We start from the raw sequence: 17,553 nt of genomic DNA, 5'->3' as shown, positions 1-17,553 counted from the left end.
AAGATTTGCCAAAAGTCCAGCGGGGGTCCGGAACGACTTCCTGCAGTCGAATCGTGTTGTCTATGGCCGGCGCCATTTTGCGCAAAATGGCGCCGGACGTAGACAACATGATTCGACTGCAGGAGGTCGTTCCAGACCCCCGCTGGACTTTTGGCAAGTCTTGTGGGGGTCAGGAGGCCCCCCCAAGCTGGCCAAAAGTCCCTGGGGGTCCAGCGGGGATCCGGGAGCGATCTCCTGCCACGAATCGTTTTTCCATACGGAAAAACCAAAGGTAGCGCCGGTGCCATTTCTACAAGCACCGGAGGTCCGAGAATAAAAGATCACACCGGGACCCTTCCTCTGGACCCCAGGTAATTTAAGGCATTTTGGGGGGGTTTGGGAGGGTGGGGGATTTATTTTAAAGGGTCGGGGTGGGTTTTAGGGTTGTTTTAGTGTGCCAGTTTTCCCGCCCTCCCCCTTCCCCTCCCCCTTCCCCCGATTTACGATTTTTTGACGATAAATTGGGGGAATTGTTATTGTATCGCGGCTCTAATGATTTTTGACGATTTAAAATATATCGGACGATATTTTAAATCGTCAAAAAACGATTCACATCCCTATTATCCACTATGACACGTAGATCTCTTTCTTGAGTGGTAGCTCCTAATTTGGAACCTAACATTGTGTAACTATACATGGGTTATTTTTCCCTATATGCATCACCTTGCACTAGTCCACATTAAATTTCATCTGCCATTTTGATGACCAATTTTCCAGTCTCACAAGGTCTTCCTGCAATTTATCACAATCTGCTTGTGATTTAACTACTCTGAATAATTTTGTATCATCTGCAAATTTGATTACCTCACTCATTGTATTCCTTTCCAGATCATTTATAAATATATTGAAAAGTACAGGTCCCAATACAGATCCCTGAGGCACTCCACTGCCCACTCCCTTCCACTGAGAAAATTGTCCATTTCATCCTACTCTCTAATTGAAAAGATTTTGTTTTCACTAAAATAGTTATGTAGGGAGCACACAGTTGGGAAAATTGGGCATCCAAATGGCAGATGAAATTTAATGTGGATAAGTGCAAGGTGATGCATATAGGGAAAAATAACCCATGCTATAATTACACAATGTTGGGTTCCATATTAGGTGCTACAACCCAAGAAAGAGATCTAGGTGTCATAGTGGATAACACATTGAAATCGTCGGTACAGTGTGCTGCGGCAGTCAAAAAAGCAAACAGAATGTTGGGAATTATTAGAAAGGGAATGGTGAATAAAACAGAAAATGTCATAATGCCTCTGTATCGCTCCATGGTGAGACCGCACCTTGAATACTGTGTACAATTCTGGTCGCCACATCTCAAAAAAGATATAATTGCGATGGAGAAGGTACAGAGAAGGGCTACCAAAATGATAAGGGGAATGGAACAACTCCCCTATGAGGAAAGAATAAAGAGGTTAGGACTTTTCAGCTTGGAGAAGAGACGACTGGGGGGGGATATGATAGAGGTGTTTAAAATCATGAGAGGTCTAGAAAGGGTAGATGTGAATCGGTTATTTACTCTTTCGGATAGTAGAAAGACTAGGGGGCACTCCATGAAGTTAGCATGGGGCACATTTAAAACTAATTGGAGAAAGTTCTTTTTTACTCAACGCACAATTAAACTCTGGAATTTGTTGCCAGAGGATGTGGTTAGTGCAGTTAGTATAGCTGTGTTTAAAAAAGGATTGGATAAGTTCTTGGAGGAGAAGTCCATTACCTGCTATTAATTAAGTTGACTTAGAAAATTGCCACTGTTCTTACTAGCAACGGTAACATGGAATAAACTTAGTTTTTGGGTACTTGCCAGGTTCTTATGGCCTGGATTGGCCACTGTTGGAAACAGGATGCTGGGCTTGATGGACCCTTGGTCTGACCCAGTATGGCATGTTCTTATGTTCTTATGTTCTTACAGTTCTGCAAAATTTTCTCTTAACCTCATAAATTTGAGAAGAACTGCTAATACATTGCACCTTGATTTGTCTCTGTGTGAAATATAGGTCAACTCAATGGTATTGACTATGTCTAGTATTGAACAAAGCAAAAAAAACTCTTAACCCAGGCTTATGTTTTGGTATATTTTCCCTTTCAGAAGTTAATATGCTGTGCTGCTCTGAGTAATAGTCCAGATTTATTTTCCTCATGATTTTGCAAGCAGTGCATACACATGCTAATTTGTTCACAGATATTCTAAAGGTCCAGTGAAAGCACATCCTTAGTATTCAGTGGATGCATATTTCAGTTGTCATTCTGACACCATTGGCTGTTGTGTAATGGATCTGAAGGAGATCAGATTTTTTTTTCTTTGTTTTAGTTAAAGTAGTTGCGCTGGCAGACAAGAGTCTGGTAATTCGGTTCTAGCTGGCAGAGTTTTTTTTCATTTCTGAGACAATATTGGAATTTGAAAGCTTCTCTTACTTGACTGCCTTGCTTCTCCTCAGAGCCACCAGCTGTTATCACAGTGACACAAGTAAAGCAGGAATGCAGAACAGACAACTGAACCGTGAAATCAGGAAGGTTGCATGGCCATAATAATAGGTGCATCCATTTTAGCCTTTAAAAAAGTATAAGCATACAATATAAAATATATTTGGACTTAAAGAGAGGAGACCTAGGAATAAGATCAAAAAAGGAAATATAAAGCCAAGAAAGTATCAATTTGAAATTCTGAAGACTCCTAATTATACTGCTGCTTTTAATATTGTCTTGCTTGGGTGTTGCAAAAAACAATTTTAAAAGATAAAAATGTTTTTTTTCTGCAGAACTGTTTGTTACAAATGCAAGTTGTGAAAGTTTGTGGCACACATTTTTGTGCTGTTTTTGCCACTATTTCATGTGAAAAAGAGCTATGATTTTATGTGAATAATGATATGTGTAGATTGGATGGGCCAACTGGTCTTTATTTGCTGTCATCTACTATATTACTATAATTTTATCTTATATTCCAATGTGTTCCCCTTTAGTAAAAAGGGCATTAATGTTTAGGGCAATATTCAGAGAAACAGTGAGCAGCATATTTACCAAGGGAAAGTTACACATGATGGAGGTGTGAGGAAATTTATAGGAAACTCCCTCAGACCACCTTAAGGGACTGGGCACAGCTGTCTCACCCAGTCTTCCTTAAGATCCAGACCCACAAGGAATCTTGGATGAAAGGAGGAGCTCCTCACCAGTTTACAAAAACTTAGGGCCTAGAAGGGTTCGAGAGGCCCTGCGGAGTAGACAGGAATCCATTCCATGCAAAGACCTGCTATGTGTGACATTTGTGTGCTACCTGAACTTAAGGTGAGCTGCATTTGTTTGTTTGACTTTTCACTGTAAATAAATTGCACACAAAGGAAACAGCCAGAGTCTGCTTCCTTATTCCTTCGGGCTGTTTCCCAAGGTGCTATTGTCAAGTTACCACAGGAGGTAATTTTCAAAGGAGTTATGCACATAATATACTATTCTAGAAATTTTCAAAAGCCCACTTACTTGAGCAAAATGCATTTATGCATGTAAAACCTAATTTTAAGCATGTTAATGCTTTTTAAAATCAGGTCCATAATTTCTCTCAGATATTCGGGGACATGCTCATACAAGTCTCTCCTTTAATATACTTCAATAAAATGGATGCATAACCTTATTCGGCTAAAGTTAAGACACTGATTTTTCAGATCAGAGGTTCTGGAGAGCACTCAATATGCATGCTCAATGGCTAGCCCCGCTTCCAGTGATGTCCCTTTTTGTGTAGATACATTTTGCACGCATAAAATTAATGTTTCAGTGTGGGGGAAAATATTCAGAGCTTGGTTTTTGTGCACATAACTGGAAAAGTTACCTGCACAAAAGTTTTGAATATTGACCTCTCCATGCATGATGGATTTGCAAGTGAGCTCTGCAGCTGAATCAGGAAATAAAGGCAGGAGGAGGATGTGCCCCCTAACTTTCAAACCTATTTATGGAACAGCATGTGTGCGCGTAACTGGACGTGCAGAGGTTTATTCTAGTATTTTATATACTGTCCAGCAGGAGCTGACCAGATTATAAAATGCTACGTAATTCTGCTCTGAAAGTATGCACGAATATTTCCAGTGCAAGAAAATGCTTACTTTCTGCACCTATTTTATAAATGCGTATATATTTTAGGCGTGAAAAAAATGTAACGTGTACACATAATATCCCTGATTTATACGTGGAGGCAGGGTTTTTTTTTTATAAAGCATGCATGTACACCACTTTGAAAGTACTTTCTTGAGCAAATACTTTCACCCAGTGTTGCCAAATGGGCGGGTTTCACACCCTGTTGGGCTACTTTTTGTGAGCGTGTGTGGGAAATGTTTCCCTTTTATTGGCTGCAGGATTTTGGGGGCTATTTTTTTTTGGCATATGTGGTTTTTGGGGGGCATCTTTCCACGAGAGTGCTGCAGTAGCTTGAAGGCATATTTCTAGCAGTGATTTGTTGTCTCTTCCTGACAAACTGGTGCCAGTTTGAAGCTTGAGGGTGAAATGGAGGGAGCTGCGCCTGGGGGGAGGGGAGGGGAGTATCAGACAGCTTAAGTTTGCATTGCTCATTTTAGAGAGTCAGAGGGATGAATATTACAGGTGGACTCTATCCGCCTTACTTCTCCCATCAAAAGAAATAAAGACTAAATATAGTCTGTGGCTTATTCTAGGTAGACGTACAGATTGCTGTTGACAAAGGATCATCGATATCAATGAGGGTGTTTTTTTCTGTGCAGTGGCAGATGACTGTCTCTCGCAGTTCAGGCTTCCCTTTCTTCTGAGGCACTAATGGGCTGGCTGTGAACTCCCTGACAGGTTTCCAGGTAACCCTGGGTAAGAACCACTACCATCTGCAATACCATGTCATATGACAAAGTAGTGCTATTAGTTTCACTCAAAGATACAGCACTGTTTTGGTGCTAAAGGGAACAGAGCTTCCTTTATAATACACTGTCAGTGCTAACAGTAACACCTTATAAATGAGCCCCAGACTATTCTGTCTAAGAGCAATCAACAGTGCCAGTATAGAGCTATAGTAATCAATATGACTGCATTGGGTTCCACCATTCCTGGGATCCCGAGTGGGCCGACTGCAAATTGCAGTAAGATACAGCTCCGAAGGCAACTTGCATCACTGTTTTGCTGCTCCTTTCGCCCTGCTAGGGACTGAAAAGAAATGCTTTCTTTGCTCTGCCACCTCATTTCCATTCTGTGGGGTTTGAAAAAGAAAATGGCTTGTTTTTCCTGGGAAGGCCACCAGACTCACCTCCTCAGTTGTTGCCCAGCTCTGGCAGTGAGGGGGGAGAGAGAAGCAGAATGGAGGCTGCAGGCAGATCACGATGGTGCTGGCTGCAGGGTCAGCATGGCCAGTGCAGGGGGCTGGATCTTCTCACCTTGGCACCTGGGATGATGCAGTACCCCTGGAATGATTGGCACCAATGTCTCCAATCTGTGATGTTGGCACTGGCCAACTGGATTAGTTCAAGTCAATATCTTTGTGAGTGACCTGGCAGAAGGGATAGAAGGTAAAGTTTGTCTATTTGCGGATGATACTAAGATCTGCAACAGAGTGGACACATCTGAAGGAATATTTATTTATTTGTTTATTTTCTATACCGACATTCAATTCAAAATATCTCATCGGTTTATAGAAAACATAATTGTCTTCACATAAACATATGAAGACCGAATACAGTAAAACAGTTAAACTAAATATGAAATTCAAAATATGAAATAAAATAGAATAGAGAGAATGAAAAGTGATTTTAAAAAACTTGAAGAGTGGTTGAGGATTTGGCAGCTGGGATTCAATGCCAAGAAGTGCAGAGTCATGCATCTGGAGTGCGGTAAATCCAAAAGAGCTGGTTGTGATGGAGGGTGAAAGACTAATGCACATGGACTGAGAGAGGAACCTTGGGGTCATAGTGTCTGATGATCTGAAGGTGGTAAAGCAATGTGACAAGGCGATAGCTAAAGCCAGAAGAATGCTGGGCTATAGAGAGAAAGGAATAACCAGTAAGAAAAAAGTGGTGATAATGCTCTTGTGCAGGTCCTTGGTGAGGCCTCACCTGGAATACTGCGTTCAATGTCAGGAAGTATTTCTTCACTGAGAGGGTGGTGGCTGACTGGAATGCCATTCCGGAGGAGGTGGTAAAGAAGAAAACAGTCAAAGAATTCAAAGGGGCATGGGATAAACACTGTGGATCTCTAAAGGCTAGAGGATGGGAATGAAGAGAAGAGCCATGGGGGTGGTTTGCTGGAATGGTGGCTACTACTTGGTGATTACTACCCTTACTCAGTAAGCCTTCACATGGTTAATGCAACTCCAACATTGCTCTCTGTTTCAACAGCAAGGGAAAATGTGAAAAAGAGGATTTGCATTCAGACAACAACCAACTAGGACTGAACTACACAGTCTGGGTAAACAAATAAGCATGGGGGTAGCTTGCTTGATGCGGCGGTTACTACCCTAAACCATTAAGCCTTACGATTCACTTTTGATGCAACTCCAACATTACTCTCTGCATCAATGGCAGGGGGTGGCAGGAAATTTGAATCAAGCAATTTCCAACAAGGGCCCTGAACTTGGTGGTCAGTGAAACAGATAAGTGTGGGAGCTTGCTGGGCAGACTAGATGGGCCATTTGGTCTTTTTCTGCCGTCATTTCCCATGTAGCTATGTAATACTGGTGCCCATATCTCAAAAAGGATAAAGACAGAATAGAGGCAGTCCAAAGAAGAGCGACCAAAATGATGAGGGGTCAGCATTGGAAGACTTATGAGAAGAGGCTGAAGGATCTGAATATGTATACCTGGAAGAAAGAAGATGCAGGGGAATATGATACAAATCTTCAGATATCTGAAATGTTTTAATGATGCACAATTGTCAAATCTTTTCCGTTGGAAAGAAATCAATAGAACTAGGGGTCATGAAATGAAACTCTAGGGAGGAAGTCTCAAAACCAACATTAGGAAATATTTCTACATGGAGAGGGTGGAGAATGCCTGGAATGCCCTTCTGGAAGAGGTGTGAAGACAAAAACAGTCAAAGAATTCAAAGGGGCGTGGGATAAACACTGTGGATCCCTAAAGGCCAGAGGATGGAAATAAAGGAAAGAGTGCATGGGGGTAACTTGCTGGTGTGGCGGTTACTACCCTTAACAAATAACAGTATCAAGACTTAATGCAACTCCATCATTGATCTCTGCTTCAACGGCAGTGAGTGAAAAAAGGGGAATTGGATTCAGACAGCAACCAAAAAGTGCCCCAACTTTTCCAGTTTGAGGAACAAATAAACATGGGGTAACTAGCTGTAGTGGCACTTACTACCCTTAATCACTAAGCCTGATACTTTTGATGCAGCTCCAACATAGTTCTCTGCTTTCACGGCAGGGGTTAAGGGAAATTGGATTCAAACAGCATTGGAGGGCCCTGACTTTTACGGTCTGGTAAACTAATAAGCATGGAGGAAACCTGCACAGTGCAGCAGATTCTGGCATAAGCTTGCTGGGCAGACAGGGTGGGTCATTTGGTCCTTTTCTTCCATTATTTATATGTTTCTATGATGTGGGGGGGGGGGGGGGGAGGCAGAACCAGCAGGAGATTTAAAACTCGCCAGCTCTTACAACTCTCCTGCTCTTTCTCACTTGTTCCCAGAAGCAGCAAATTTATCTGCTCAACCCACCTGTTCTGGTGATTAATAGGACTTAACTATGCTAGTTAGACTGAAAATGTATCACTTATCACTTTTTATTCCTGTCACGATGGGGTGCTCGTCCACAATATGGGGGTGGGAGGGGGGATAGCTTAAGGGGAGGATCCAGGAGGTTCAAATGGGGTTGTGGCTAGGGCCACAGCTTTTGGTGCAACAGATGGTGGGCGCTGGCTATTGGGATCCCAAAGACACCCAATGGGTTGGACTGCTGACTGCAGGAAGGGAGGTTGCTAGGCTTGCTGCATGGTAGCCTGCTTGGCTGGTGCCCCTTCCAACAGGTCAAGGCTCAGGGAGGAAATGCGAGACCTTGGGCGACCTGCGGGAGGGAGTGGCTCGCAGAAAACCTGCTGGCAGCTCCCAAAATTAGGGTAGGATAGTCAGGACTCGAGCACCCTAATCAGCTCTCCTTATTAGGTATCTAATGGATGGCTGCAGCCTGTAGATCCGAAGTGATTTCAATTCGTCTTTGTGTTATGAAAGCAATAGGAGGGCAGCTGTTCAGGGTGTCAGACCTGCCCCACTTACAGATTCCTAGCCTCATCCAAGACTGGAATAGGAGCTGCTCCAGTGTAGGACAATCAGATGAAGGTTTCTGAAAAGCAAAGTCGATATCGCATCCGGAGGAGGAAAGCAACCAAGATCAACCTGGTCTGTCTCTCTTCAAGCGTTCACTTTTTGGAGCCAGATTATGTGGCTCTCCTCTCTATTAGTAGCTCAACATTAACTGGAAAACAGAAGAGAGATTTTAATCCCACTTAGAATGATTGCATGGAGTCCTTTATTTTTTCTGAAGCCTATGATGACCTCCAATGGCAAAATTAAACATCATCCCCCAAATCCCTTTTTGCTCTCTCCAGATTTTCCAGCATTCTGGCTTTCAAACAAATGAACATTTGGGGGCCTCATTCACTAAGGGATCCCATCCCCCCCCCCCATTTCATGTCTAGGGAGGGGGTGGCAAAGTTTATTAAATCAGGCTCTTAGGTAATCAGAGGCAATCCTAGCTCAAAAGATCAAAATGTTTACTGGTGGAAAAAGATTACGAGCATTTTCTGCCATTAGGAGAGATTAACTTAACGCTCTGATTTATATACCACTGCCCTCTGCTATATAATGTACGAGCCCAGTTACCACAGCAACAATGGAATTCTGTTAACTATGCAAATAGAAATGCATGCGTTCCTGTGTTGCTCGGAGGAATATTATTTCATTTGAAATGCATGAGGTGATTTCTTTTCACCCCAAGCATATTTATTATGCATAATTCTTTTATAAAGTGTCTTCTCAAGAAATAATAAGCTTTATCCCTCTCTCAAATACAGTGTTTTTTTTTCCTTTTTTCCCCATTTTCCTGAATTGCTGGCTGATTCGGCTTTTCATATATCAGATCTCCTGTCGTCGTGGACTTGGGTTTGCATCATTGCCGTACTGCTTGAATAGTCAGTCTGTGTCATTAAATGTTAAATATGATTTTTTTGGTCTTCTTTTAGCAAATGATTGCTTGTAAATGGTAAAATGCAAATTTAAAATATAGAAATGAGATAAAGTAATACAACATTTAGCACAGTGTGTATTAATAAGGGATGCTTCTGTATCGTATGTTCAGCTACTATATCACGCTCTCATTTGGTGATGATTTTTTTTTCTTTAAATTGAGAGACGGATGTCAAGCGATGTGAAATGGCTCTTTGTTATCCAGAAGCACAAAGGGCCTGATTCACTTAAGCTATTTCCCCTGACGAGTGGGAGAAAATCCCTTAGCAAAGTCAGGCCCTAACAGTACTTATTTTCCGGTATGCATGTATTTTTCTGTCATCCGGCCATATGTTAAAGAGCAGCTCGCTGCTGGGTACGACCTGTCATGAATTGTGGAGGGTGAGGATGCATTAAACCAGTACAACAAAAACAAAAACAAAAAAACCTTATTGGTTATATGAAGGCAGAGTGATGAGTTTGTGCAGTAAATTGTAAAATCTTGCTTTAGTTTCCTTCCTTTATGTTTTTGCTGTAGTAACATCTGTGTAGGTAATGGCTGGCAGGCTCATCCTTCTGTGCCGATGCTGATACAGCTAAAAGGAGGGATCCATGACTTTTCCCGTTAACCTTGAGCTTGTAAAGCTGTACTGCAGTTAATGGAAAAATTCACCCATTCATTGATGCCCTGGTCAGCTTTTTCTTGTTGTTGCCCAGTTTATCAGTTACATTTTACTCATGGAGGAAAATGATGAGTGATTGGAAGTGGCATTCAGATTTCTAACTTGGCTTTAGTTCTAGTGTTAAGCAGATGAGGTCCTTAGCAATCTAAATTCTTTGCAGCTTTAGACATCTAGGGGCTCTGACTCAAAGAAATGACGGTATTTGGGGACAATTTTTACTAAGGAGTCTAAGATCTGTAACTCTTAAATAGGTGCATGAGTGCGCATGCGTTTGTCGGCCCGCGCCCAGGGACATGGCCTTTTTATAACATATGTAAATGCATGCACGTCATAACGCAGCCTGACTGCGTGCACATGTGCATGCAATTTTAAGTGGACGCACATCTGTGCGTGCAAATGTCACTTCTACTGTGGGAGTGCCGACACCATTATAGCCAATGCCATTACCAGTTTTCCCAGTTTGTTCCCAGTTCGCCCAGAAAAGGGATAGGGCTTCCAGGTTTAATAGCCTCCTTTCTCCCCTGTTAGCCCCAACCATTAAAACACCATCAATCTATTTTATTTCTTTCATGTCCTCCATATCAGAAGTTAAAGTTATGTGGCAGAGGACCCGGCGCACGCCTGTGCGCGAAAGTAATTATGCGCAAATTTGAAGTTGAAATCCAGGAGCCCCTTGATCTGCCCAGACCACGTGCTTAGCCCCGCACCTTTTTTTGGAACATTTAATTTGTGCACGCAGCGGGAGATAAGCATGTATCCGGGCATCTTTTAAAATCTGCTTGGCGTGCGCCAGCCCGACATAATCGCGTATCTCCTGGTTTGGGCGCATGCCGGCCTTTTATAATTCACCTTAAAGTATGCAAGTTCAAGGGTGTGTTTTTAAAATGGCATGGAAAACACAACAAACTTTGTTTTATGTCATTTCAAATCTGAAGTGGCACAAAAAAACCATTTTTTCTCATTTCGCTGTCTTAGCAAATGCTAAAACGTTTTAGCATGCAGTTAATGGTTTTAGCGCACACGAAGAATGGCAAAATGAAATTACTACAAAATTCAACAAGAAAAATTAAACAGTTATTTTTTTTTTCTTGTACGCTCCTAAGAGAAATCTTCGTCTGTACCTGTTCTAAGATGTATGGAAGAGAGCAAGAATTTTGTCTAGTCTGTATCAGGCACTGAAGAATGTTGTTTTTCTTTCTGGAAGAAGTGGGATTGTATGCAAATTACAGAAGTGATGCAGCAGGTCCCCAAGGAGAGAATGGGCATTGGGGGTTAGCCTAGGAAGATTCTTCTTTCCTAGCTGCTGTATCAAAGACATAACTGTGATTTAGAAATGCCTACTGTGATGTGGGGGAAAGCTGGAACGGAAAAGATCTAAAAAAAAAAAACACAAAATAAGAGATACGGAGCTGTTTTTAAGAAAAATATATTTTGACCGTATAGAAGTTGATTTTTTAAGCCATTTATGTCCAAGGCTCTCTGCACATATAAGCGTGTGTGAGTGTGTATGTGTAACCCGGTTATGCGTTTACTTGTGCGTGAGCTGCAGATCGGCGTTCCAAGAGGCAAAATTGGAACCTACATGCATACTTTTTGATTTTAAAACGTACGCGCATAAGTTAACCCTGAAGAAGAAGTGTAATTTCATCTGAATTTATCTATGTGCATAGTGGCCCAATTACCCAAGCATTTTCAAACTGAACTAATTCCCATAAATTTGCTTTGAAAATGCTGACTAAACTCTGCATGTCGCCATGTACGAATTGCACCACACAGTTATAAAATTACTCTTTCTATGTTACACACAGACAGTTGTATCTTTGAATTCTGCTATGCATAACCACCTTTAACGAGCTACGCCTTTACTCATTTATGTTTCTTGTACACTGTTCAGTTTATCTGCAAAACAGTTGGGCCTGACTATGTTTTGTTCTCCTTTCCCTTGGCAGCTTTGTTAGTATACTGGACCTTAGCTTTTATAACAAAAACCATGAAGTTCGTAAAGTTCTGTGATAATGCCATTGGTCTGTCCCAGCTGCGGTTCTGTCTGACAGGACTTCTGGTTGTGTTGTATGGGATGTTACTAACCGTGGAGATAAATGTCATCAGGGTGAGGGTAAGTGGTACTTCCTATCATATTTTCCTCTGGATTTAGCAACAATATAATTTACAAATAATATTGAATTTAGTAAAGTTTTTTCTAAAACATAAAACAGCACAATTTGAAGGATGTGATTTTTTTTTTTTCCCCTGTGGAAACATCTGGTTTTTATGATATGAGTTAGTTTTGATTATCAAAGTGTTTATGATTTTATTTATGATTTTTTTTGCTGATTTAAGTATTTATTCCTTGAGTAGAAGGCTTTTATGTTTAAAACCTTGATATCTCTGGATCTGTTGGCCACAGCAGTCAGTGTCATCATTAAAAACGAAACATCAGTACAGCTGGCATGAGCTGACATTCTTGTTGCCCGCCTGATACGGGGCATATGGCACATTGACCACAAAGGAAATGTCCACCATCCCCTGTCACTGAAGAACCACTTGACATACAGTCTGAATGTACCACTTGGTCTTTAATGTTCCAATCTCATGTGGTATATAACAAGTCTACCCCTCATTTGGTCTGGTTTCATCACACCCCACCATCTGCCCTATCCCATATGGACACAAAGATTCAGGTACACCGAGCAAGTTTGGAAGACTATTGGCCACAGTCATGACTTGCATTAACTGAGATAAATTGCCATTGAACATGGTAAACACCAAACAGAATCAAACTTGAAATCAACATTGGCAAAAATACATGCATTTGCTGGAGCACTAAGAAATCGTCTCTTGTCCCTCCCAATCTGGCATTATTTCAATTCACTTAGAGTTATTATTGTTATTCCTAGATGTTGATATAAGGCATCTACTGGTATATACCCAGCCAGTTGAGTCCCACTCAGACTTGAGGATCTCCTCAACATGACTTGCCACATCATGCAGTTGCAGACTTTTACTGCTTTGCCAATGTCAGGCTGCACCTCTTCTTGGTGGTGGGGGTAGGGCTTTCAGTTTTAGATGGAAACCCTCTCAATAATCAAACAGGACAGGAGTTGCCTGCATGCCTGAGTTCCCTCTTTTAGCTGCAACGTCCTCCTTGCACACCTAAAAGCCCTTGTTGGAATAATTATTTGCCTGATACCAAAGTGCAGAAGGTGAGAACGGTGGGTCACTGTTTGCCACCCACCCAAAAAAGGCAGCACATGGCCAGAAGGGACTTTAAACTCCCTGGTTTGCCACAGTGTCACTATCCAAGTCTTGAGTACTCAGTTACGGGGGGATGGATGTCTGGGAGGTTGAACAGCATGGTGACCATGTTTTGCAGCCCTTGATTCTCAGGCATTGATGCTTTTCTTTATCAAACATTCCGGCTTGATACAGCAGATTGAATCAATGCTGCTAAACATCTAATATGCTGAAGTCCATAATCAGTAGTATGGAGAGCGGCAAAGTTACCTGGATAACCTTAGTCAAATATTCAGTGGGACAATTCTGCAGAATATATACAGCTAAAATTTTCCAGGTAACTTTCCTGGATGCCACTACATATACATGTTTAAAACTAACCGGATAATTTAAGTTTAGCCATGCATGTTCAGTGGCACAGCTAAAGTATCCGGGTATGTTTATCTGGACAACTTTACACAGAATCGGCTATTTGAAATATAGTCAGTTACATCTAAAAGAAAAAAACACCAGTCAAGTAAACTGGATCCCTTACACCTCATCTCCCAAAATATTGTCAAAAAACCTTGAAGCCTAGCACCTGATCTGTCCCTCTTCCAAAATAATTAAATCAACGTCAGCAGCATAGCAGCTCAAGGTGCTAGGGATGTGAATCATTTTTATGATGAATTAAAATATCATACGATATTTTTAAAATCATCATATATCGGTAAAATTGATAAATGATCGCATTTCCCCTGAATTTTCATTCAAAAATTGTTTTTTTGGCTTAGTGCGCACTAATTGGGGGTTAGAGCGCACTAACAAAAAAACTGTTAATTTTTGTTATTTTTGTTTGTGCGCGCTAAACCCCATTAGTGCGCACTAAGCCACAAAAATGATTTTTGATGGAAAAAAAAATGCAGATCCGTGGGAAAATGAGATTTTCCTGCAGCCACACGAACCTGAAAGCAAAAATGATTGGGCACCCGATGCACATCTCTACAAGGTGCCCCCCACCAGATACAAAAATGCAAGAGATGACTCTGGTCTCTTCCTGTCTTCCACTGTCTCATCCCAGCTGAAGCACCCAAGGCCTAGCCAGATGGCAGTGAACTCTTTTTCCATGTTTCCAATCTCTTCCATTATTACCGTGACAGCAATACTGGTAGCGAATGTCACCAACATTACTATTTGGAGACCACAAACAGCTGAATATTGGTGCCAAAATAAAGCTCCTAGTTAACGTGCCTTAAATCAGATGATGAGCCCTCTTTGAGTATCAAGTTGCCTGTGGTTATAAAAGGTACCTGATTTACAGCATTACATGACTGAGGTCCTCCATTTCTCCAGTGGAAGGTACAGCACAAAACGTGCAGAATAAAACCTATTTCCAGTGGCAGACTGTCTGCCTGAGCTCTGTTTTCAGAGAGCCATCCCATAAAGATTAAAGAGTGACTCCGTCTTCCTGTCCTTCAAGTCCTTAACCTCACTTGCTGAGACTGACAATAAAGAGGTGAAAATTGGTGCCTGTTTCTGTGGTGGTTTTAGCTGAAATATTTATAGCCATCATCAATATTTAGTGCCTGCTCTTAGAATTAGTAACAAGAGGTGTTTCCAGGATCTGATGAGATAATGAGGGAGCACGCTGTGCAATATGAATCGAAGAAGTGCCTTCCAGCATACATAAGAACATAAGAAGTTGTCATACTGGGTCAGACAAAGGGTCCATCAAGCCCAGCATCCTGTTTCCAAAAGTGGCCAATCCAGGCTATAAGTACCTGGCAAGACCCAAACATTAAAGAGATTCCATGCTACTAATGCCAGTAATAAGTAGTGGCTATTTCCTAAGTCAACTTGACTAATAGTTTATGGACTTCTCCTCCAGAAACTTGTCCAAACCTTTTTTTGAACCCAGCTACACTAACTGCACTAACCACATCCTCTGGCAATGAATTCCAGAGCTTAATTATGCATTGAGTGAAAGAATGTTCTCTGATTTGTTTTAAATGTACTTCTTGCTAACTTCATGAAGTGCCCCCTAGTCCTTGTATTATCTGAAAGAGTTAATAACCAATTCACATTTACCCATTCTAGTCCTTTCATGATTTTGTAGACCTCTATCATATCCCCCCTCAGCCGTCTCTTCTCCAAGTTGAACAGCCCTAACCTCTTTAGCCTTTCCTCATAGAGGAGCCGTTCCATGCTCTTTATCATTTTGGTTGCCCTTCTCTGTACCTTCTGCAATGCAACTATATCTTTTTTGAGATGTGGTAACCAGAATTGCACACAATACTCAAGGTGCGGTCTCACCATGGAACAATACATGCGTGGGTTTGTTGTTATCTTAGCAAATGTTTGATACATTTGAGCCAGATGTACTAAGGGATTTTTTTCATTTTGTGTCAATGGGCAAAATGCTTAGTACATATGGCCCTTAGTGTAACCTGTTGATGATTTTCTATCTGTTGTGAGTAATATGCATCCCTGTTCTGTCACTTTTTTTAAATTGGGGAGGTAAATTTTCAGAGAAGTGGTACTACTTGCAGCCCCCCCCCCCTAATGGTCCTGGAAGCAGAGAAAATCTCTGCGGAGTTTCCCTTTGAAAATCCCATGGGCTGCGGTTCTGGGGAGATGGTGGTGGTGGTGTTTAAACTTGCTTTTTTATAGCACAAAGCATACTAGTCGAATCCATGAAAATCAGGCATGGGGATTTCAAATTTAAATCCCCATGTTTGCTTTTTTGGGCCTGACCCAGTCCTGTCCACAGCACTTCTTCTTCCTCTCCATGGAAAAGCTTGGGCACTGTTGGCAACGCGAGCTCTTTTCCCTGATGAGGGCTTAGGGCGATTTTGAAAGGGGACTTTCCTATGGGTAAATGCCCATTTATTTGCAGAAATTCCTTTAAAAATGTCCCCTTAAATGCATAGTCAGAAGTTGTTTAGTCTGCATTTGATGTCATCTGTGCTTTATAATCTCTTTATTTTTATTAGAGATATATTTTCTTCAAATCTCCCAAAGAGGTGAAACCACCAGAAGATCTTCAAGACCTGGGTGTTAGGTTCCTACAGCCATTTGTCAACCTGCTGTCCAAAGGAACTTATTGGTGGATGGATACGTTCATTAAGACTGCTCACAAGAAGCCGATTGATCTGAAAGCAATAGGAAAGCTTCCCATCGCTATGAGAGCCTTAACCAATTATATACGCCTTAACGAGGCTTTCACAGCACAAAAGGTACGTTCACGATGTGACATGGAGCCTAGGGCACTCCTCAGGTTAGATATTGTGACCCCAGCTTCTTGCAGGTATCCTGTGAGGAATGAGGAGAGAGATTGCAGTGATGATTTCAGCCACCTGGGTTTTATGATGGGAGGAAGCAGTTCTTAGCCTTCAGAGCATTATTACTATTATAAAATGGATCCGTGTCTTAAGGGTTGTCTCATGTCCTCTTTGAGTTCTTGCAGGCTTTTAGGGTGGTTGATTTTGAAAAGGATTTATATGCATAAAAACCAGGTTTATGTGCATCAATGGCCTTTTGAAAATCAGCTGGAGGTCTGTGCAAACAAAAAGTATGCCCCAAAGCCTATACAGCCGCAAGATGCATTCTGGGGGCAGAGGTGAAGCAGGGAAAGGTTTATGCATGTACTTTCAATTTTCACAAGCATGCACATAAATGTACACGTAGAAAGCTACACCTGCTGGGGAACAAGTGTAATGTTTCTCTGTGAATGTGCACACACTAGGCTAACCTGGAAGTTTTCAAAGTGGACTTAGGTGCACATTCAGCAGATTGAAAGTTCAGGTGAAAATTCAGACCAAAATCTGTGGGCTGTTGGAAATGTGGACTTTGAAAGTGTAATTTTCAAAGGTAGAACTAATGTAAAAAGGGGGTGCGGCTGGAGAGGTTCCATTGCATGCCTCGAATCAGCCAATGAAATCTAATTTCAGAACATAGTTTTTGCAGTTTAGAAATATTTGCTGGACAGTGCTACTTAATTGTATGCTATAATGAAGGCGTCCGTTGTGTTATTGAAACGTCACAATTTGCATGCTGGAAAGTAATGGAAATACTTTTATATTTCTTCCTCTGAAGCCACTGAAAATGGGATTTGTAATGTAGTAGGACCCTATCCTAACATTATATAAAAGCACCACAACTGCTGCTTAGCTTCATTGTCTCGATGTATGCAATGTAAAATATTAATGTTTTAATGGTGGAGGCAGGGGCTGAGAGAGTTCACCATAGTACTGAAAGGGCGCAATCCACGTTCATTCAGTAAGTAAAATAAAACAGTGGCGATTTTAGACACTGATTTCCTCTTATGTTGAAACATACCAGGCTGCCATTTTGAGTCACTTGTCTCTGGCGGACGGAGTCTGAATTAACCTTCATGGCAAAAAAAAAAGACGGGCTCTTCAGGTAGCTTAGAACTGCATGGCACCAGAGGTTA

General features: G+C 41.6%; 1 protein-coding gene across 8 annotated transcripts in view; it reads left to right on the top strand.

Annotated features, from left to right (window-relative positions):
* The window catches only part of ABCC8 (ATP binding cassette subfamily C member 8), a 166,683-nt gene that overhangs the window by 14,447 nt on the left and 134,683 nt on the right, over positions 1-17,553 (top strand). For 7 of the 8 annotated variants that reach the window (XM_029582987.1, XM_029582988.1, XM_029582994.1 and 4 more), the window contains 2 exons: positions 11,837-12,003; positions 16,094-16,336. In XM_029582987.1, coding sequence (XP_029438847.1) covers positions 11,837-12,003; positions 16,094-16,336 — 410 coding nt within the window. Of the gene's footprint in view, positions 1-4,740; positions 4,852-11,836; positions 12,004-16,093; positions 16,337-17,553 lie in introns of those variants that run through there. The other variant, XM_029582995.1, reaches the window with a different exon arrangement.

This window comes from Rhinatrema bivittatum, chromosome 17 (assembly GCF_901001135.1).
Source record: "Rhinatrema bivittatum chromosome 17, aRhiBiv1.1, whole genome shotgun sequence".
NCBI lineage: Eukaryota > Metazoa > Chordata > Amphibia > Gymnophiona > Rhinatrematidae > Rhinatrema > Rhinatrema bivittatum.
Note: the sequence above shows the minus strand (reverse complement) of the source record. Positions and strands in the feature narration are given on the sequence as shown.